Below are 20,403 nucleotides of genomic sequence, written 5' to 3'. Positions count from 1 at the left end.
AGATCAAGTTTATGTAAGTGATGAAAACGGGGATTTCAGGCCTGTTGTCCTGTTAAAAGGGTGCTCTGTTTTACCTAGGTCATGGCGCCATCTTGTGGATATGAGTATATAGCTTTAGAACTTATTGGTGCTGTCACAATAGTCTACTACAGTCGCATTTACTTGATTAATTGAGAGGTCTCCGACGAGTCTGACCTGTGGATTCTTTGTCTTTTATTTTACTGAACCTTTTTGCATAATGCATTTCACCAAAGTTAGGGATTTCTTGTCTTAGATTCGATTTTTGTGTCCAAAACCGTTAGTTTTTAAAGTTTGCTTTGAAATGAAATGGTGAAAATAGTCTGTATACAAGCTCACAGCGCGAGCATTATTACTTTTGCGGGATCACTCTTATGTCACAACTCACAACGGGGCATTAATTTCAATAGTATCTGTCAAAGTTATACGGAGATACAAGGTGTATGTATAATTCCTTGGTTCAGTTGGTTTCATGTATTTATTTATCGATTCTGACATTTTCTGTCAGCATGGATAAATACATCATCTACGAGAGTTACAATTTTGGGCTAGTCGGTTGAGTTGTTTTCTTTTTTACCCGACGTCATATAGAAGCGACGCGTGGTCTAACAGGACCCCGGCTGAAGTTTAGTTTGCTTCTACAAGAAAAACAATGTTTTCTCCTCCTAACTAAAGCTGCAAACATACTGTGCAGACTGTGTCAATATTAACATTCCATCTGCTAAAGAGAACATGGAGGGTTCTGCCAACGACATGATGGTGATGGCATCTACCGCTGAACAGAACATGGAGGGTTCTGACAACATAGCATCTACATCTAGTATGGTATGCTTCTGTGTGTTCTCTTGCACTGCTACTGTTTTATCGGATAGGCTACTTCTGAGAGAGACCGTACATAATGTAACATTCGTCTTCACAAATGTGATCATAATGTGGTCATATCACATTTGTATATGGCCGTTTTTTGCCCAATGAGTATTTTTCGTGCAAAACTAATGCTTGGAGTGGGTTCAGAATCACCCTAGCCCCAGCTGCCCCACCCTTAGCCCTGGTCCAAGGCTTACAGCGAGTCAGAGAGGGACTCGCTGTAAGCCTTGGACCAGGGCTACCCCACCCTAGCCCCGCAAGCAGAACCCGAATGTAGTAAAGTTTCTGATACTTTGTTTACTTGCTTAAAGTCCAAATTTCATAAAAGCTTTATGTAGGGTTCCGAGAGGGGCTAACCCCACCCTAGCCCTGGTCCATAGCCCAAATGCCAATTCTACCTGCAGGGCAGAATTAGCATTAGGGCTATGGTCGGACCATAGAATAACCCCTAGTTTGACATGTCACATGCTATACTTAAAGCATAGCTTTTTATAGGTTTTCAATGGTACTCAAGTTCAACCCCTGAGTTTACCCTGATCCAAAATGTATATAATAATCAATTTTTAATATTTTATTTGGATGACACAAAAACGATTTACTATTGTAATTTATTTTGGGTCACGGACAGTCACGCCCCTTTTTAGCTTAGATTGACTGGACTAAAGCTTGTCCTCTGAACCAGACCCAATAGTCTCGTTTATTGGAATTAAGCAAAAACGAATGTGCACAAGCTGCCTCATGCTATACAGACACAGGAGATAGGCTCCTGTCCCATGGGCCTCATGGCTCGGCAAGGCTACTACTTTACAAATGGAATAGCTAATTTTTTCCACCTGATGGTGTAACCTTTGTGATGTCTCTCCATCATGCTGTATCTACTGTACCATACCCCCCCCCGCTCTGTAATCTGTTAACTGCTGTACTGTCTTTGGCACCTGGATTTCCCCAGCGGGATCAATAAAGGTCTTAACTAGCAATTATGGGAGTCACAGGGCCCGGGGTCAAACTGTCTACTTTCCAATACAACATGGTAAAATATGTGACTCTACTGGCTCGCAGACTGATACTGTTGAATTGGAAACAAGCACAGGTTCCAACTCACACTTCACTGATGAAAGATGTTATGCATTACTTACAATTGGAAAAGATTAAGTTTGAATTGAGAGGGAGTGAACAGTGACACTTGTCATTGTTTAACTGTTTTTTGTTTTTTCATGTTTATCACACTTATGTCTTTTTTATTATACTGTATGTGGAACATTTACATTGCCTGTTATTTTTTTTCATTTTTATTTAACTGAATTACTTATCATTGTCTAATCTGAAATTGTCGTACAAAAATGCCTAATAAAAACAGTATTAAAAAAAAATAAAGGTCTTAACTCTTACCTTCTCTTATCTGAACAGAACATGGAGGAGGATTGTGTCAACAGCCTCCTGTTGACACAGTTCATGAAAGATTCTGCCAACAACGACGTGCCATGTACGACGTCCGGACAGAGCGCAGAGGGGTCCGGTTCTGAGGCCGTGCGACGCTGCGGTCTCTGCAAAAAAGAACTCGTATCGGGGAGTAAACGTGCGACGAGAAGGAAGATATCATCGTTGGTCGATTTGAGGACTGCGAAAGTGCTGATGCCCCATCTTTCACCCGAGGAGTTTATATGTGTAGATGTGTGCCAAAAGTGGTTGTATTCAAAAACAAAGTATATAAATTGGAGACGTAAAGGCATCTGGAGTATGCGCACCTGGATTGGTTTTGATTCTACAAAAAACACGAACTCAGGTAGTATTCTTATTTATATGATGATGATCATTTTCTACCAGGAAATAACAGATTACAGTAACAATGTGTGTGCTTTTAGTCTTCTTAACCACATGAACCCTGGATTAGTAGATTGGGGAAGACATTTTTAATTGTAATTCCAACTGCTACAGAGAACTTGGAGGGTTCTGACAATGACATGATGGAATCTACCGCTGGACAGAACATGGAGGATTGTGACAACATAACATCTACATCTATTATGGTATGCTTCTGTGTGCTCTCTTTCACTGTTACTTGTTGTACTGTTCAACTTAAATGTTATTCATTTTCTATGAAACACTCCGATCGGTGGCAATTTCATCATAGCATTATAATGTATCGGAGTACGAAGCACCTCCCGACCGATGGCACAGAGCGCAGTTGAAAGCATACGTACAGAAAATGACCACCGACCGTATTGGATTTTTTTTTTTTTTTAACTATACGAATGATATGGGTACTTCTGAGAGACTGTACATAATTGTGACATCTGTGGCCATGGGCTAAGCACTTTATATTTGAAATCTGAACGGTAAAGATGGAGTGCCACAATCTTTTCCCACCCTAAAACATGATCATCGGGTATTATTATAATATAAGGAGGAAGAACTTTTTCCAAAAAGTGTACAGTATTCGTTAAAATCATGCTTTTATGTGGACACGCCCACCAGTTCATTAAGTATGCCTGGTTTGCCAGTTGTATGATAAAGGGGGAGGGGTTAGGGGAGGGGCTGATAGTGTGGTGTCACTATATTACTGTTTATTTCATTGGCCCGTTTGACTGTCAAGGATTCAGCCTCCAGGAAGAAACCCTAAATACAAAGGGAATACATCATTGCACATAAAAACGACCCCAGGGTGTCCAATGAAGTACTGTCACCTCATAAACACATGGAAAATACACAAATTGTTAATGTAGATGTACACGGACCAAAAGACAGATTCACGTCCAAGGCTACTTGAGACCCAGCAAAAAAAAGCATACCATAGCAATTGTTTTTGTGCACTGTGTGTGCACATCAATCTTTGCTTAGTTCCATACTGTACCTGGGTCATTCCTACTATTCGGTTGCATTTCAACTTTTACAAAACACAATTTATATATTTTTTACATATTGTCCAGCTTAATTATGCATTATTCAAAATGTCTATATAAATATCCATTTACACTGTAACAAATGTGCCAAATGTTGGACATAACAGGGAGGACATTGTATGTTAAAGATAGCCATTACTCATGTAATGAAGAATATGGCATCACATTGTGATTTAATATATTCATCAACCATTTCTGATTTCCTCTATTTAAGTGTAACACATCAGAAATGCAACCTAAAACATTGATAAAAAGGCTAAACAGTGATACATTTTGTGTCTGAATTAATTTGGCTAGAGAAATAGTCGGGGGACATTTACAGGTGGATTTGCATCCGTATAATGGGGACAGTAAAGTCACTCTGGAACTAAATTGATTTCAAGATTTTATTTGGTGAGAAGCATTAGAGTTATTCTGTATAATATAAGAATTCCAAATTGTGTTTTTGTTTGAATTTGATTACCGGTAGATATATTTGTACAGTAGCTGAAGCTGAATATACAGTACATGATGGGGGACATGGCATTTTAGCATACCTCTACTCAAATCAAAGGGATTTATTTATTTCACACTGAGGTACAAATATGTTTTTTTCTATAAATCCTTTAATAGTATAAAATACGCTTTTTGGAATTACTGTGTTTTTGCTTATTTTACACAAGATATGCTGGATTATGTCCTGGGGATCACAGAATACTAGGGTGACCCACCTGTCCTGTACACACAGTTGAGTCCTGATATTCCTTATTGGACAACTGCAGCTTTCCAATTAGCCACAATTTGCAACACTATTTAAAAAGAATAATGGGATGAATCTAGTGTTGCTATAGTATAGAGGGTATGCACATGACGTCATCATCAATCAATAAAGGTCTTATCTTATGTCATCTGAACAGAACATGGAGGACGATCGTGTCAACAACATCCCATCTACTTCAGAACAGAGCACGGGGGAGGATAGTGGCAACAGCTCAGCATCTACTTCTGAGCAGAAGATGGACTTGGGTTCTGGTTCTGACCTGGAACGCTGCAGCAACTGCAAAGCGATATTCTCACTTTTCAAAGTGAGAATGTCGTCGCTCGGCGACGCGAAGAAACTGTTCCCTCATCTTTCTGGGGCATCGGACTTTCTGTGCATGGACTGCGTCAAGATGGTCAAATCAAAGACAAAGTCAGGCGGCTTCAACAAAAAGCGCACATGGGCCGGGAGTGGTTCTTCTTCTGTCGACAGTACACCACCTCCTTCTAAACGAGACAAGACGAATGTTACTGTGGGTGGTGGTGGTGTTCCAGCGCTGCCTCCTGCACCTACATCTACGCAGAACACAGAGGGTCCCGTACGCTACGTTGTTGTCATTCCAAAAAGAGTACTTTCTGAAGCTGCTTCTGAACAGAACGAAGACTCTGTCGACGTTACACAACCCTGTAAACCGAACATGAACAGAGATGCCGTCGTCGGACCATCTGCTTCTATGCTGAGAATGGCAGGTTCTCTCAAGAAACCACCAACGCAGAACATGGGAGCTTCTGTCGAGGCAGCATCTACTTCTAAACCGAACGTGGAAGGGACTAACGGTGTTCCACTTACTTTAAATGATTCTCCACCGTATAACGACATGCCAATGCCACGTACGTCCGAACAGAACACGGAGGGGTCCGGTTCTGAGGCCGTGAAACGCTGCAGTCTCTGCAAGAAAGAACTCATAAAGTCAAGAAAAGGTTTAAAAAGAATAAGGATATCGGCGTTTGTTGATTTGGAGACTGCAAAAATGCTGTTGCCCCATCTTTCACCCGAGGAGTTTATATGTGGAGATGTGTGCCAAAAGTGGTTGTATTCAAAAACAAAGCCAAAAAAGAAACAAAGAGGATACACTAAAGGATACACTAAAGGATACACTATTAGGCGCACCTGGATTGGTTTTCCTGATAAAAAATACCCTCCAGCGCCTTGCAAAGAAATGAGGATGGATCATGATTCTACAAACACAAACTCAGGTAATTATTATTAACAATCAAAAAAAATAAAGAAAAAAATAAATTATATATTAATATTTGTATTAACTAACAAAAAAATCATACAGGAGAGACATACAGCAAAGGTCGTCATAAAACGGGACTCGAACATGCAACGCGCTGTCAGACCAGAGCCTATGTGGCATGCACCTGGACCGCTAGGCCAGCGGGCATCCCGTATTAACTATTCTTATTATGAGGATGGTGATGATTATTTTCTGCAAGTAACGATGTGTGTGCTTCTTCGGTCAGTCTTCTTAACCACATGAACCCTGGACTGGAGTCTTTATGATTATTATATCAAAATAGCAGATTGACAATCTTGTAACGTGTTTGTACGTACGACAGAGTATGTAGGGCTTAACGCTGTTAAGAGGTTAACCTTTTAAAATGTCCACTAGGTAGTCACATGAGCCAGGATATAAACCAGTGACTCAGCCAAAAATAAATGCATTGGCCGTGGCTCAGTGGTTCAGGCACCTTGGCCGGTAGTCCGATCCCGACGGCCTTTACGGCATGTCTCTCCCCATTTCCTGTCAGCCTACTGTCTGTCCCTTTAAATATATAATATTAAATATATATTTTTTAAATGCATTATACATTTGGAATTTACCAGCCATACAAACAACATTTGAAGTATTTGAATACGAATTATTTGGAGATGGGGGGTCCGTGGCCAAATCCCCATATAACTTTAGGGGTCCTGACATCAAACTATCTGAGCACCACCATTTTTAGAACCGTCCTCCGGTCCCTAATGGGTTAACGCCATGTTGTCTGTCCAGTGTCCACATCAGATGGTCCATCTGCAGCTCCAGTTCCATCTCCAGTGCCATCTCCAGTGCCATCTCCAGTGCCATCTCCAGCACCCAAGAACAGGGGAGGGAGGGTGGGGAAAATCAACGGAGTGATTGCCAATTTAAGACGAGGAAAACACGTTAGAGCGTTAAGACGACTGCTGGAACTGCCAACGGGTGCTGCTGCTTTCAACAAAGTGTGCCAAGAAATCATACGCAAAGAGGTATAGGGTTGTCGGTCACCATCGTGACATTTTATTTGACGATTATTGCCATACAAACATTTGTGCTTAACGATTTAATTGTGATCTTGGCATTGAGCATACAGTATGAAGGAAAATCTGTTTTCTGTTTGCCTTTTACTTTAGGCTTTGAAGTTGCACGGGGCAAATATCACCTTAAACTAATGGCTTAAGTTATTTTTTGAGGACATTGGTGGCACTCTGGTGTAAGAGCCTTATTGTGCACCTCCTATAGGCCTGGAAATGGGATAAAATACTTTGGAGAAGTTATAGAAAAGTTTGAAATAATCATTGATATTGAAATCCCTGTCCCTGTTAACACCCACGCAAAACTTTAAAAAAAAAATCACTTTCACCTAGAAACTTTCATTCACACTTTTTATAATTCAGCTGACTGTGGAGACACATGCTGGAGCTTTTTACTTTGAAATGTTTTATAGTTTCTGAGTTATTTTACTTAAACGCCCAATGCATTCTCAATGGCAATAACACAAACTTTGGCACCGCATATTAAATAAAAAACCAAATGTGTTAAACCCTGTAGATACTGCCCCCCCCCCCCCCCCCCCCCCCAAATCATAATCTTGATGGATTTTTTTTTAATAAATATATATTTACAGCGTATTAAGTTGGCCAGAGATACGGAGGGACCTTTCAGGAAGCAACCCACACCTGAAAACCTGTCCTCGTTTTCTTGGAAGGAGACAAATGCGTGGGTCGAGGAAAAGGCACCTCTCACTCTTAAGTGCCTGCGATCGATGTTCCCACAAGCACAGAAAATGACTGGGCAAGGCTTACGGTACTTACTTATACATTTTACATGCATGCATTTGACATACATCTACATGTTGTCTCAGTAAGACAGCCCTCCCCTATCCACAAGGAGGAGCAGTGCACCAAAGCATTATGGGAATTGTAGTCCAGGAAGGAAGTGAGCCCAGTGTCCATGACATCAGAGACACCGGGCTCACTGCTAAAATCTAAAATATCTAAAACCACATATTACACACATAAAGACCCCCCCAGGAAAGTGTTCTAAATCTTCGAAACGTCTTTTTTTGGGGCGAAGTGTCCCTTACTTGTAAAGCTGAATACTTACACCACAAGGCAAAGCCATGGCACATAACCCTGCTGTCCTGGCAGGGAAGTGAACTTCGTCAAGTTATGAACATGGGAATTGTAATATACATTTTATTGATAGTACGGTACAGCGACTCTGATGACTTTACTTCTTTTAAGGGGTGTCTGGTGCAACGCTGTCTTTTTTTATATATTCAGCTCTGTGAGCATGTCTCCGTTTTGTGCACTACTGTACTGTTTTTTTTTTTCTAGTTTTTTTTTGCTAGTTTAGTTATAATCATTTCTTCTTCTGTTTTCTACATGAATATAACCACATTATATCCAAATGGGAGGTAAATGCTGCAATTTGTAAAAATGGCAAAATATGACTCTTAACGTCGCTGAAGTGGGACTCATAAAATGTCCCTGGGACTCATCTAAAAGACCATCCCTGCATCCCGGGACTCATTACATTGAAAACCTATTTACATCACTGTTTATTGGTATTAAGAAATGTAATAACACACTACTCTCCCACATCAGGAGGGATTTGCCTTTTAGATGTTGCACATTTCTGAAATGCAACAAAGGTCGCTTGTCAAGTTGCATTTTTCAGTTTTCAAGTAATTTATTGGAAGGACACAAAAACACTGCTACGCAATGTCCTTGACTTCTTTCAGTAGTTCTGTTGGTTGCTTATAATGATGAATTTAAGCTTTTATTTGAATGCTGCACTCAATTCCACTTCAATCTTTGAAAGAGAGCATCTGTAAGCCTTCATAAAGCGAACACAGTTTGTGCAGCGCATCCAGATAGATGAGCCCTTTCTTCCCCCCCCCAAAATTGAACTAGCAAAAGGAGTGAGTGAAGTGGGGTGAAACGGAGTTCAGTGTCATTTAGATACAGATACACACCGCCGCCCTTGTCACTTGCCTCAGTTTGGCACATGGCCACGGTGACAAGAACAGGACGTGTGCAATGTTTGAGCTCACCAATGCGTGAAGTTGTGAACACAATGTTTGTGTTCTTGTGTGTGTGTGTGTGTGTGTGTGGTTTTCAACCAGCCTTCTAAAAGCTCTTCTCTCAATTTTGTGTCTTTGCAGGAAGTTTGGGGAGCGCCCTCAGCCACAGCGCCTGACAAGGTGAGAAAAGATACACACACTGCACATACACAGGCATATACGCACACGTACACACACACACACACACACACACACGCACGCACGCACGGCCAACACCTTTTGTATTGTTCTGGGTTCCTTTTCAAGTTCTTTTTTTCAAATAAAAATTCTGTGTTCAACTACCAGTAAGACGCCCTAAGGGCGTGCACGCATACGCCTGGGTGACGGCAGACTGCTGGGCGAGCGCTGGCGCTTTGGCATGGGGGGGGGTCAGATCAACATATGGAATGAATTCTGTACTGGCCATATATGGAGCTTGTCTTGTGAGTGTACAGGGTTTGATGTGGTCAGATCAAGGAATGTCAGAACAGGTCAGCTCCATATATGGAGATCTAAGGGTTTGATGAGGGCCTATCTAGGGCCTTAAAGGGACATTTCACCGCTGGATGAAACTGCACTCAATGCCCATAAAGCTTTAGTGCACTTCCCTTCCTTGTGGAGAGGGGGGAGGCTGCATGGAGGTGTGACTTTGTAGTCCAGGAAGGAAGTGAGATCCCATACTGACCTACTGTCGCAATTAAACCATTATGTCCCATTAGAAATGGTTCAATTATATATACATGAAATAAAGGTAATGGGTCGCACACACCAAGACTGCATTTTAGTTTTTATTCTTGCATGATGAATCAAACGTTTGTCTTCGATCCATCATGCAAGAATAAAGAATAAAATGCAGTCTTGGTGTGTCCAGTATATGATCTGAACGGGTAACGCACCATAAGTCAAAGTGTGGTTGTCACAAGAAAGGTTATCCAGTGTTATACATGAACATCAAATATAATGGCTGCAACTACAAGTGATTCCATTCCATGCTCAAGCTCTTACCTTATTTTCTTCAGCAAGAATTGTGCCATGGCACAAGGTCAGATACTGTAAGCTCCAAACATCTGACCTTGGAGGTGCCCTGTTCATAACATAATCACGTACCTGCCTGAGCATACATAAGGCTGTCCTGTAGCCTTTTGAACTGGTAGTCATTAGAATGTGTATATTAGCAAGGCAATAACCAGCATGCCTTGCTCAACGTGTGGAGACGATTGAAGCACATTCTCAGACAGTAACTAATCCTCGCAAAACACATCCCATAACCGTAACTACATAAAACCTTTGTAAAGGAATGCCTAAACGAATCCACGTCTTGTCTAATTGAATGCCTATAGTAAACCTATCCATTTCTAATTAAATGCATAAAGTCAACCATCTCTAATCTCATTTAGTACCTACATTTTGCTAAACCATCTCAAAATGAATCTTCAAACTCATCTCTAAAAACTATTGCCAAAACGAATTCATGTAATTTAACTAAACAATCTCTAAACTAATAATCTAAACTCAACCAGCTGTGTCTGTTAATGCAGTGCATCATGGTCAACTCTATTCTAAGCGCTACATAAGAAACGTATCACCATTATGAAGAAACGGCATTGATGTTATATTATTTTTCTTCATGGTTCTGAACAGCAGTGGAGCGTTTAGATTTCTCCATCCTCTGCCCCTGGTTGTTCCAAGTCATTTGGAGGAACATGGTTTTGAACATAGAAAGCTCATGGTCTCTGTGGTTTGCCTCTGGTGTGTCTTTTTTTTTCGGGCTCTCTCTCCGTCGTTTCCCTCCTATGTGTCAAGTACAAAGTGTGTGCGTGTGTGTGACGTGCATGCGTGCGTGCGCGTTATTGCGCGTGGCTCTCAGCAGGGAAAATAAGGGGTTGCTCATTGCCTGGAACAGCCAGGCGTGGTTTCGGAGGAAAATAAGGCCCCAGCACCTTTTGATGTGTCCCCATTCTCATTCATGTGCTGCCAGTCTGTTGGCTTCTACCAACCCCTCCGTTTGTCTGATGGACTCGATGGCCAGAAGAATTACAGCTCATTTTCACCAGCCTGCCGAAAGGCGTGTGTGTGTGTGTGTGTGTCTCTGTCTCTGTTCAGTCCCCCCCCCCCCCCCCCCCATAATTGCTGCGATGGGTCTGCACATTCACTCACACGCACTTGTCCAGTTCTCTCCCCTGCCGAGCGACCAGTCCATGATTTTCGCTCCGGCAGCTGTGTAGTAAGGTAAAAATCTGCAGGGTCCTGACTCCTTTTTTTGGGGGATTTTAGGGCAGCGAAAACTGTGGGTCCTGAAGGGTCGCCCGGTCAGGCAGGCTGCTCAACTGGAAATACAATTCATGACACACAACGCAAGTGCACATGTATGCAAAAGAAAATTATCCGAGTGCGCATGCGGATAATATACAAAGAAAGACAGACACAGTCGCTCGTCCACACACACACATACACATTACAACACACGCGTGACAAACCGCCTCCCCTGTTGCTTGCGAGAATAAACCCTTGAAGTGGCGGCTTTTCCCCCAAAAGAGTGACGTTCAGCTCTGCAGAATACATCGCCTTACTGGAAGAAACTCTTATGGAACAGCATCAGACGATGAGAACGAACTGAATTGTTAATTTGTTATACTGGTCTAGAATGTGGCCATATGTTGATGACGCATTTTACCATCTAAGGCAAGCAAATATGACTTGTTGAATATTTTGATATTTGCATTTGTATTACAAGCTGCTGAGATAAGATTTGTTAAGGACGTTTTTCTTAAGATACTGTATTATTTTCATGACCTAAACATATAATTTGATTATTTTCTGCCTACTTTTAATGGTTTATTTATGGTTAACTACTGGCTGAATTTGCCAAAATGACGTGCAGTAAAATGAGTTCAGGAGTGTAGGATTTTATATAGTGCATGTACCTTTCACCTTTGGTCACAGCTGCATTGCCTCTAGTATATGAATTCATGTCACACACAATTTAACACATCCTAGGCTCTGGATTAATGTTCTAATCTATATTGTCGTATGTTGGCTTAAAATCATAGGCCAATCAAAGTCTAATAGTCTCTATCACTTTAGAATCCAGAAAGCACCCTTTAATTAATAGGATCTCTCTTGTAAATGGTTATTGAACGAAATGTCTGTTTTGTGTGTTGAATGTCTGACAGTTTGTTGGTTACAAATTAGCACTCCGTTATTTACTCGGTTATTTTATTTACCATGGGCCATAACGACATAAGCTACTATGTGGTTGGTTGGTATGTGGTCAGAGTTTCAGCGAGTAACCAGCCATCGTTTTGACTTTCATTTCTGTTATACTGACCTATTTGGCTGATAAATGACATTTAGTTTAGTTCGTGGAACTAGTTTCCTGTCCTGTTTACTTTGCACGCACGGCTCTGCTGTCCTTTGCAATCTCTGACTCAGTATTGCGTGCCAGTTGTCTTATTGCATGTGGTTCTCTCTCTTGCACATGTATGTGTGCAGTGCACTTGAATAAGGGGGATGAAATCCCCACATTAGTGTTTCCTGCAGGAAAAAGCTTTGGCATGGTGCTGGGCGTGGGGGGGGGGAGGGGCTTATGGCGCGCGGCCTTAGGCCGCGCGTCGAAAATTTTGATTAATTAATTAATAGGATTAATAAATTAAGATTAATTCGTATTATTGCTCTTGTATTGCGATTGGAGACACTGGGGGGACACTGGGCAGGCACTGGGGAGGCACTGGGAAGGCACGGGGAGACACTGGTCAGGCACTGGGAGACACTGGGGAGGCACTGGGGAGGCACTCAGGGGCACACTGGGGAGGCACTCAGGGGAACACTGGGGAGACACTGAGGGGACACTGAGGAGGCACTGAGGGGACACTGGGGAGGCACTGAGGGGACACTGGGGAGGCACTCAGGGGGACACTGGGGAGGCACTCAGGGGGACACTGGGGAGGCACTCAGGGGCACACTGGGGAGGCACTCAGGGGCACACTGGGGAGGCACTCAGGGGAACACTGGGGAGGCACTGAGGGGACAGTGGGGAGGCACTGAGGGGACACTGGGGAGGCACTGAGGGGACACTGGGGAGGCACTCAGGGGGACACTGGGGAGGCACTCAGGGGGACACTGGGGAGGCACTCAGGGGGACACTGGGGAGGCACTCGGGGGGGGGGGGGGGGGACACTGGGGAGGCACTGGGGAGATATTGGGGAGGCACTGGGGAGACCCTGGGGAGGCACTCAGGGGCACACTGGGGAGGCACTGGGAAGGCACTGAGGGGACACTGGGGAGGCACTCAGGGGGACACTGGGGAGGCACTCAGGGGGACACTGGGGAGGCACTCAGGGGGACACTGGGGAGGCACTCGGGGGGGGGGGGGGGGGGACACACACTGGGGAGGCACTGGGGAGATATTGGGGAGGCACTCAGGGGACACTGGGGAGGCACTGCGGAGACACTGGGGAGGCACTCAGGGGGACACTGGGGAGGTACTGGACATTTCATATCACACACACCATGATTCACTAGCCCCCTTAAAGCCCCCTTTTTTTTAATTTTTTTTAAAAATATGATAGCTTGGCATGGCGCAAATAATTCCAGGCATGGCGCAGCGCCATGCCAAGAACATTGTGCAGGAAACCCTGAAACGGGAGTAGCAAAGGCCGTTTGGATCAGGACTCAAACCCGCAAGAGTCCAATCAGTATTTTACATCCGTTAGCTGTAAAAATCCATAGATTAGCCGCACCGTTGTATAGGCCACAGGGTTCAAACAAAGTATGGGAAAAAAGTAGCGGCTTATAGTCTGGAAATATGGAAGTACTTTATACATGAAGCTAACTATGTATTTTAATGTGCAGGGCAATGACTGAAGAGGAAGTTCAACAGCTGCTGGATAAGAGGATTGGAATGGTCATGTCCATCGCTCTCTTCACCGGCAGCGGCATAAATACATTTGTCCAGTCTGTCATTGGTGTTGAGATGTGGAGGGAAGGTTGTTCTCAAAAGGTGTTCAAGATCATGACTAGCCTTGGCCTGTCCCAGACCAGATTTGTTTCCAGGAATCACATAGTCAGACTTCAAGATGACCACGATAAAGAGGTTAAGCTGTGGAAAGGACAGCTAGAGGTGAGCATACAGTATATGGGGAGCAATATGATGTCAAATGTATACATGTTGTAAAGGAAAAGAAAATACATTTGTAACCATATGATACCAACTAACGTATTAGTCATATTACCGTATGTTATAAAGAATAATGTAGTTTTGCAAAATCTTGCCACGTTCAAGGGTGTGTGTGTGTGTGATTCAAATTGAATAATTGTTTTCATTAATCTCCATTCATCTCTTTACATTTAGAGCGATCTAAAAAAGAAAGGTATAGCCAATCGTGTTCCAGCCTACTCTCTCACTTGGGACCGAGTCAAGGTAGTACTTTAACTTTCACGTCATATTGGTTTATTATTACCATTTTGTTGAATGAATTCTTCCCAAGGAATCAAACCGTCATGTCCTCAACAGATCGCATCCCATGCCAAGCATGGACGTCTCGGAGGAAACACGCCCACAATTTGGGCATTTCGCTTTGCCCATAGAAACCGCATACCTTTCAGCTATCTAAAGGGGCCTCAGAAAAAGGCAGTCGAGGTGTCACCGGACAGCATCCTGCCGTCCAAACAGGTACACAATCCTTTAAAGAAAACATGCACATGACCACCACCTTGCTGCTGTCACCAACATAAATATGATATTTTCTTTCTGTTTCATGTTAGACATATGAGGCACTGCGACAGCGCATGAAGACAATTGTGATGCGCATAATCGTTGACAACCTCACAGCCCTGGAAGGATTGAGAAGCAAGGTTGTGTGGCACATTCCCCATTTATACTCCAAGCAGATGAAGGAGAAGAGCAACATTGTAAGTTGTAAGATCTACAATCACTCACAATACTGGCATATCCCATGGAAATCCAGGCTGTATTTCTTTAGATGCTGTATGTTGTGTTCTGCACTTACTTACACTCACTTACCCTAACGTAAGCGGGGAACATAGAACCTGGGGAACAGGGACATACTGATGCCACCCACTAGCTGACAGACTCTGCCTTCTTTAGACTGAACTATGCCTATTCTTTAATAGGCGTTTTATTGTTTTTTTTTTTCTTCTTTCTTTTCTTTTTTACAGGTCAATCTTGGGGCAGTCCCTGTGGACTCGATCACAACAGAAGGAGACAGTGCGATAATAGGCAGCCTTATTGAATATGTTCCAATATATCATATTCGTCCTGGCTCCAGGAAGAAACCCCACCACCAAGTGCTGTGCTGTTCAGACGGCCTAAACGTCGACGCGACGGAGGAGCCCAGTCAATCAACGGCTCGACAGAGATTTGAAGGGCTTGTGGACGCGCCGCCAGAATATCACAAGGAATCCCTGTGTTACCAGGTGACAAACTATAAGTGAACTAGAACTGCACTCTGTCGATTGCCTACTTGCTTGTTGTTGCACACAAGTAGGCCATAAATGGTCCATGGTGACGTAATGACGATATGTTTCAGTGTCGGGAGGATTAAAGGTTTATGCGCCTGATGGGCGGGAAAGGAACTGGTTGGAATAACGTGTTCCTTCCACGCGCTACGTCCAACCAGGGAAACTCCCCCCTGTCAGGTGTAAAAGGAGCAACTTGGACACTCGGGCATGAAGGAAGCATGAGTTCAAGTCCGTTGCTCTCCCCTTGTCCCCCATATATGGGGACTAGGTTGGTGGAGGGTGTGTAGAGCCCAGGATCACATTAGATGATTGACACAGGGGTGAAAAATGGGTTACAAAATCGTGGGATAAAAAAAATAAAAATAGAAACGGCAGTGGCGTCACAGAAGGGAGGATCAATTGTCTTAATGGATTAATTTGTGTAAAAATAACTGGGTACATATATACAAATAGGTGTCTAGTTTTTGCAATTATGTTTATCATCTCTTGAACCACAGGACATCACGAAAATGCTGTGCAGTGAGAAGAGTCTGGAGGCTCGAGGATCTCTGTCCCAGCTCAGATCAGTGTTTGCAGTGAGAGGCCAGTGTATTGAAGGGAGGGTCAAGGAAACAATCCAGCATGTCTGGGATGTGGATTTCATCACGGTAATGTTCAGAAAATGTGCATCGCATTGCTCTAATTTCCCTCCAATTCAAGTTTCCATGCATGTTGTTCACATGCATCACACATCACCTGAACAAAATATGAATGTTTTTTTGTTTGTTTTTGTTTCCTATACAAAGTTTGTGACGTCCGCTTACATCACTTTATACGCTGCTACCGAGTGCAACCTTGACACTGTTGATCAGCAGCCGTCAGACTTCCCCACAGACGCTGAGGCCCAAATGGAGTGGCTTAGTGGACTCGCACACAGACTGGTGGACTTGGTGTGGATGCCACCACCTCAAGAAGACATAAATGCTGCTGCTGCCACTGCAAGTCTCTCTGAAGTAAAGAAGAGTGATTCCTGTTTCTGTGGAGAAGGTAGGCAGATGAGAGCATTCTTTAGGTTAGAGGGGGAAGAAAATTAAACAAACGCTTCATTAGAAAATGAAATAAATAAACGACAAAAAAAGCAGCCTCTCAGTCTCAACCCAAAGCAGCCACAGCACTGAACCGAGGGAGAGACCTGAATTGTTTTTTTTAAAACATTCATGAACCATATTGGGACATGCATTATAAATTTACACAATTACATTTGTGACGATGGATCCACTTAAAATTGGTCAAGGCGACCAGCAACATGACTCTAAACTTTTACCCAGTTCTGTAGTGATACTTTGATATTTGGAAATGGGTGCCGTTTCAACTTTTGCCCATGGCAAACACTTCGTTTCCCATAATCCCTTATGTGAGCAAGGGGAAAATCTTGACATTTGGCCCAGAATGTACATCTGATTCTGGACATGACATAACAGTCAAAATTCACCATTCATTCATTGTGGAACTTTGTCCATTACTGCAATGCAGCGAAATTATTTTTAATATTTAGTTGTTCTGCCTTATATCAATGCATTTTAAGTGGTATTTTCCAATACCTTTTTTTAATTTCTTATATAGCACGTTGAACTGCCTTTGTGAATTTAAGTGCTATACTAATTCACTTCGCCTTATATGTCTTCTTCACTCTAGAAAAACCAGGTGAACCATTGGTGCAGTGCTGCAGCAACGTTTGTGGAGGTGTGTGGTTCCACGAAGGTTGCGCTCCGATGGACAGGACAACTGACCCGAGCGTCACTCAGGATTGGTTCTGCAGCCCAGAGTGTCAAGAGGACGGCACCTACATATACTGTTACTGTAAAGAGCAACGAGGGGGACAGATGGTACAGTGTGCACTCGTGGACCAGTGCAGGAGACATGAGTGGTACCACAAGGACTGTCTGAGTCTGTCGGAACAAGAAAGTGCTGCCTCTGAGGAGTGTAAGACGAATTACTTGTTCTTTCCGATGTCCTGTAGACAGTGTTGTCTGCCTAGAATAATACGTGACTTCAGACCTGGAGGTTTTATGACTGAAACTTTTATGAATGAAAAAAGTAATAGAAATGTAAAGATGAAGCTATTGGGGCTGTATTTTGCTTGTCTTAAGTACCAGGTCTTATTCCCTAACTTGAGTAAACTGAAGACCTGGAGGCGTGATCAATGCCATTTGGCTATTCTGAGTGGCCAAAGAGCATTGATCACGCCTCCAGGTCTTTAGTTTACTAAAGTTAGGGAATAAGACCTGGTACTTGAGACACGCAAAATACAGCCCATAGTGTGATAACAATAGACTAAAACTAGAATGACCTTGATCTGATAATGATCACCAGCAGAGGGAACAAAGTGTGAATTAAAAGTCACATGATATGTTTTCACACTGTACACTGCATAAGCTACTCTTTCATAAACAAGAGTTTGGACTGGTGGTTGTGGGACTCAAGGTGGACTTGACCAACAGACCAGTTAAATCTAACAAATATATTGTCGCAGAAGCCTTGTATTTCCAAAACCGTTACCTTTTCAGGAAATGGAACAAAAATGATCAAACACTTTTAGGAAATGGAACAAAAATGGTCAAACAGTTAAAAATAGAAGGTCTACAATGCTCACGTTGTGAGCTTGCCTTGGATATCGCTATTTTCACTACTTTTGCTTGAAACATGAAGTGTTGCAGGAAAAAACCCCAAATATCGACTATACCAGGTTACCAGGTTTTTGCCTGACAGCGACGCTATATTCCTAAGTATATTTTAAATATGTCCTTTACAAAGTGCTTAATACTGCTTAATACCGTTTCTTTTACAGCTACATGGTACTGCTCAGAGATGTGCTTCATTGCGTCCGATACAGACGACCATTTGCTCAACTACACGAAGGCTCTTGTGTGGGAGGGGCTTTACAACATGACAAGACGAGATGCTATCAGAGAGGGTGATGGAGAAGCCATGACAGACTTCTGGAAAATGGACATGGTTCTGTTCTGGGCTAGAAACCACCTGAAGGATTTCACCACCTGCCATCGATTGCTCACAGGTAGGACTTGTAGAGAAAATGTAATGTGTTGCTATGGGCATTCTGTCACTGTCATACCAATGTCTTTAATCAAGTGCATCTTGTCTGAATAGGTATTGAAGGATTCTACCCGGAGCACATTAGACAAGACCTGAAGTGGAACCGTGTGGCAAACCTTGAAGGAAAACCTGGAGGCAACATCAGCTTAGACTTAGTCAATGAATTCATGAATATCGATTTCAAAGGTATGTTACTGGACTTATAATAATTGTCTGTATACATTTCACGTGTATTGGGAGATAAGATGAGTCCACTAGATGGGGTATACTTGTTTGTTTGTCATGTTTATTTCGAATATACCAATATACAGAAACAATTCCTTGCATTTCACCAGGAAAACTAAAAAAAAATTAGTAACAAAAAACAAAAAATAGCAAGAAAAATTAATAAAAGGAAAATAAATAATAAATACTGATGATGATCATTATACTTTCCAACACTACTTCTAAATCGCGTAATCACTATATATAGCTTTCCCATCTGAGGAGGTTTGTATTGTTTACTTTTACTTTAGCTATTGGAAAATAGCAGATCTAACATTCATACTTGTACTACAAGAGGATAAGTTCTACAACAAGTGGGAAAAAGTGGGATCTATTCTCTCAGCCTAGCGATAACGCATGAGGATTTCAATTAATGTATCTTGTAATATGAAAAATGCCATTTTTGTCTTTCTCCTTTTTTTCGTATTGTCTTTTAAAAAGAATTGTCTGTCTTGTAGGTCTGCTATTTTTTTGAAAAATCTTTGAATATATATTCTTTCGGATCAAATGTTATTAACTCAAATCTTTGCTTCTGGGGGAGGGTCCCTGGAACAACATATTTTCAAATGGCCAATTACATATATTTTTGGGGGTCCTTGACATGAAAATGTTTGAGAACGACTGACACAGAAACATAGGTTTCTCAGAAAACTGTCAGGATTTAGAAGAGATTTGTAGAATCGGCCCTAAGATTTAAATGGGTTAATACAACATCAAGGTTCAGACCCATTTGTGACATAACTGAACTGTACTTCTGTTGTAGAGTCCTTGGCACGTGTGAGCTACCACTACACCAATGACATGATGAAGCAGTGTGGAATGATGGCAGGAGCACTCGGAAGTGAGGCAGATCGGCTGCTCGTCACGCCAGGAGCAGGAAACAGCAGCGGCCTCACAACGTCCCTGCCCTCGTCGCACGCCTACAAACGCCTACACACGCCCAAGAGAAGAAGGCAAGCTGACATTGCTACGTTTGTGGCCGATTACAAGAGTGACCACCTCTTCAGGTACATTCCCGGGAGAGCACACCGGGGCTTTGAGAAGTTTACTTGCCAGCAGAAAATCCCAAAACCCAAGGTAATGGGGACGACGATGAGGAACCTCGCACGGGACATGGACCTACAAGATTGTCCGATAGCTGTTCAGTCACAGTGTTCACCTCGCATTTAGTGTTGGGGAGTGTATTCATTCTTATGTAAAGTCAAGTTTAATTGTATAGCACAAATTTTGTAAGCTCAATTTGCTTCATATTAAAAGACAACAAAAAGTAAGTGATGGAGTGTATTTGACTCATACAGTGTTTTAGCCCGACTATCAGCTCTATGGCTGGCTACAGTATGTCGATCCCTCTCTGTCCATTCACCACTTTTACACTTTTTTTTTGTCCCCCATGGCCTTTCCTCGAGCACCACCTTTCAAACTTGCGCACACAGGTTTAACACGTTGACTCAAAGTTGAATGTGAATATTGCCATGACATTTGGCAAGCAAATTCATGCTCCCTAGAAGAACATAATATTTAATGAATGAGGCTGAATGTGTGAGCATTGCTGCTCCGTTCTTTAATGCTCACCACGTATAGGCTACTGTACATATTCTTTTTGACTTCCAACTATTCACATGATGTTTTTCATAGTGGGTATTGTAGCCTATATTTGTCATTAACTGTT

General features: G+C 42.6%; 1 protein-coding gene across 1 annotated transcript; it reads left to right on the top strand.

Moving 5' to 3' along the window:
* The first annotated feature begins 646 nt into the window (after positions 1 to 646).
* On the top strand, positions 647 to 19,950 carry LOC308332738 (uncharacterized protein). Its single transcript, XM_080788778.1, has 18 exons — positions 647 to 843; positions 2,293 to 2,668; positions 2,821 to 2,912; positions 4,682 to 5,780; positions 6,584 to 6,819; positions 7,458 to 7,636; positions 9,000 to 9,038; positions 13,749 to 14,016; positions 14,248 to 14,316; positions 14,410 to 14,568; positions 14,661 to 14,807; positions 15,075 to 15,332; positions 15,875 to 16,024; positions 16,163 to 16,403; positions 17,052 to 17,339; positions 18,205 to 18,432; positions 18,525 to 18,656; positions 19,498 to 19,950. The coding sequence occupies exons 1-18, from the start codon at positions 751 to 753 to the stop codon at positions 19,902 to 19,904; spliced, it is 4,461 nt and encodes a 1,486-aa protein (XP_080644904.1). The 5' UTR covers positions 647 to 750; the 3' UTR covers positions 19,905 to 19,950.
* The last annotated feature ends 453 nt before the right edge of the window (positions 19,951 to 20,403 follow it).

The sequence above is a fragment of the Protomyctophum bolini genome (genome assembly GCF_963924005.1).
Source record: "Protomyctophum bolini genome assembly, chromosome: 18".
NCBI classification, from domain to species: domain Eukaryota; kingdom Metazoa; phylum Chordata; class Actinopteri; order Myctophiformes; family Myctophidae; genus Protomyctophum; species Protomyctophum bolini.
The sequence above is the reverse complement of the archived record's forward strand: the minus strand, read 5'-3'. Positions and strand labels throughout refer to the sequence as shown.

Bases quoted from the DNA above. Each gene is read 5' to 3' on its own strand.
- LOC308332738 (XM_080788778.1), top strand. From the start codon at position 751: ATGGAGGGTTCTGCCAACGACATGATGGTGATGGCATCTACCGCTGAA. The intron at 2,913-4,681 runs GTATGCTTCTGT...TCATCTGAACAG, and splicing joins TAACATCTACATCTATTATG to AACATGGAGGACGATCGTGT. The intron at 6,820-7,457 runs GTATAGGGTTGT...ATATATTTACAG, and splicing joins AAGAAATCATACGCAAAGAG to CGTATTAAGTTGGCCAGAGA.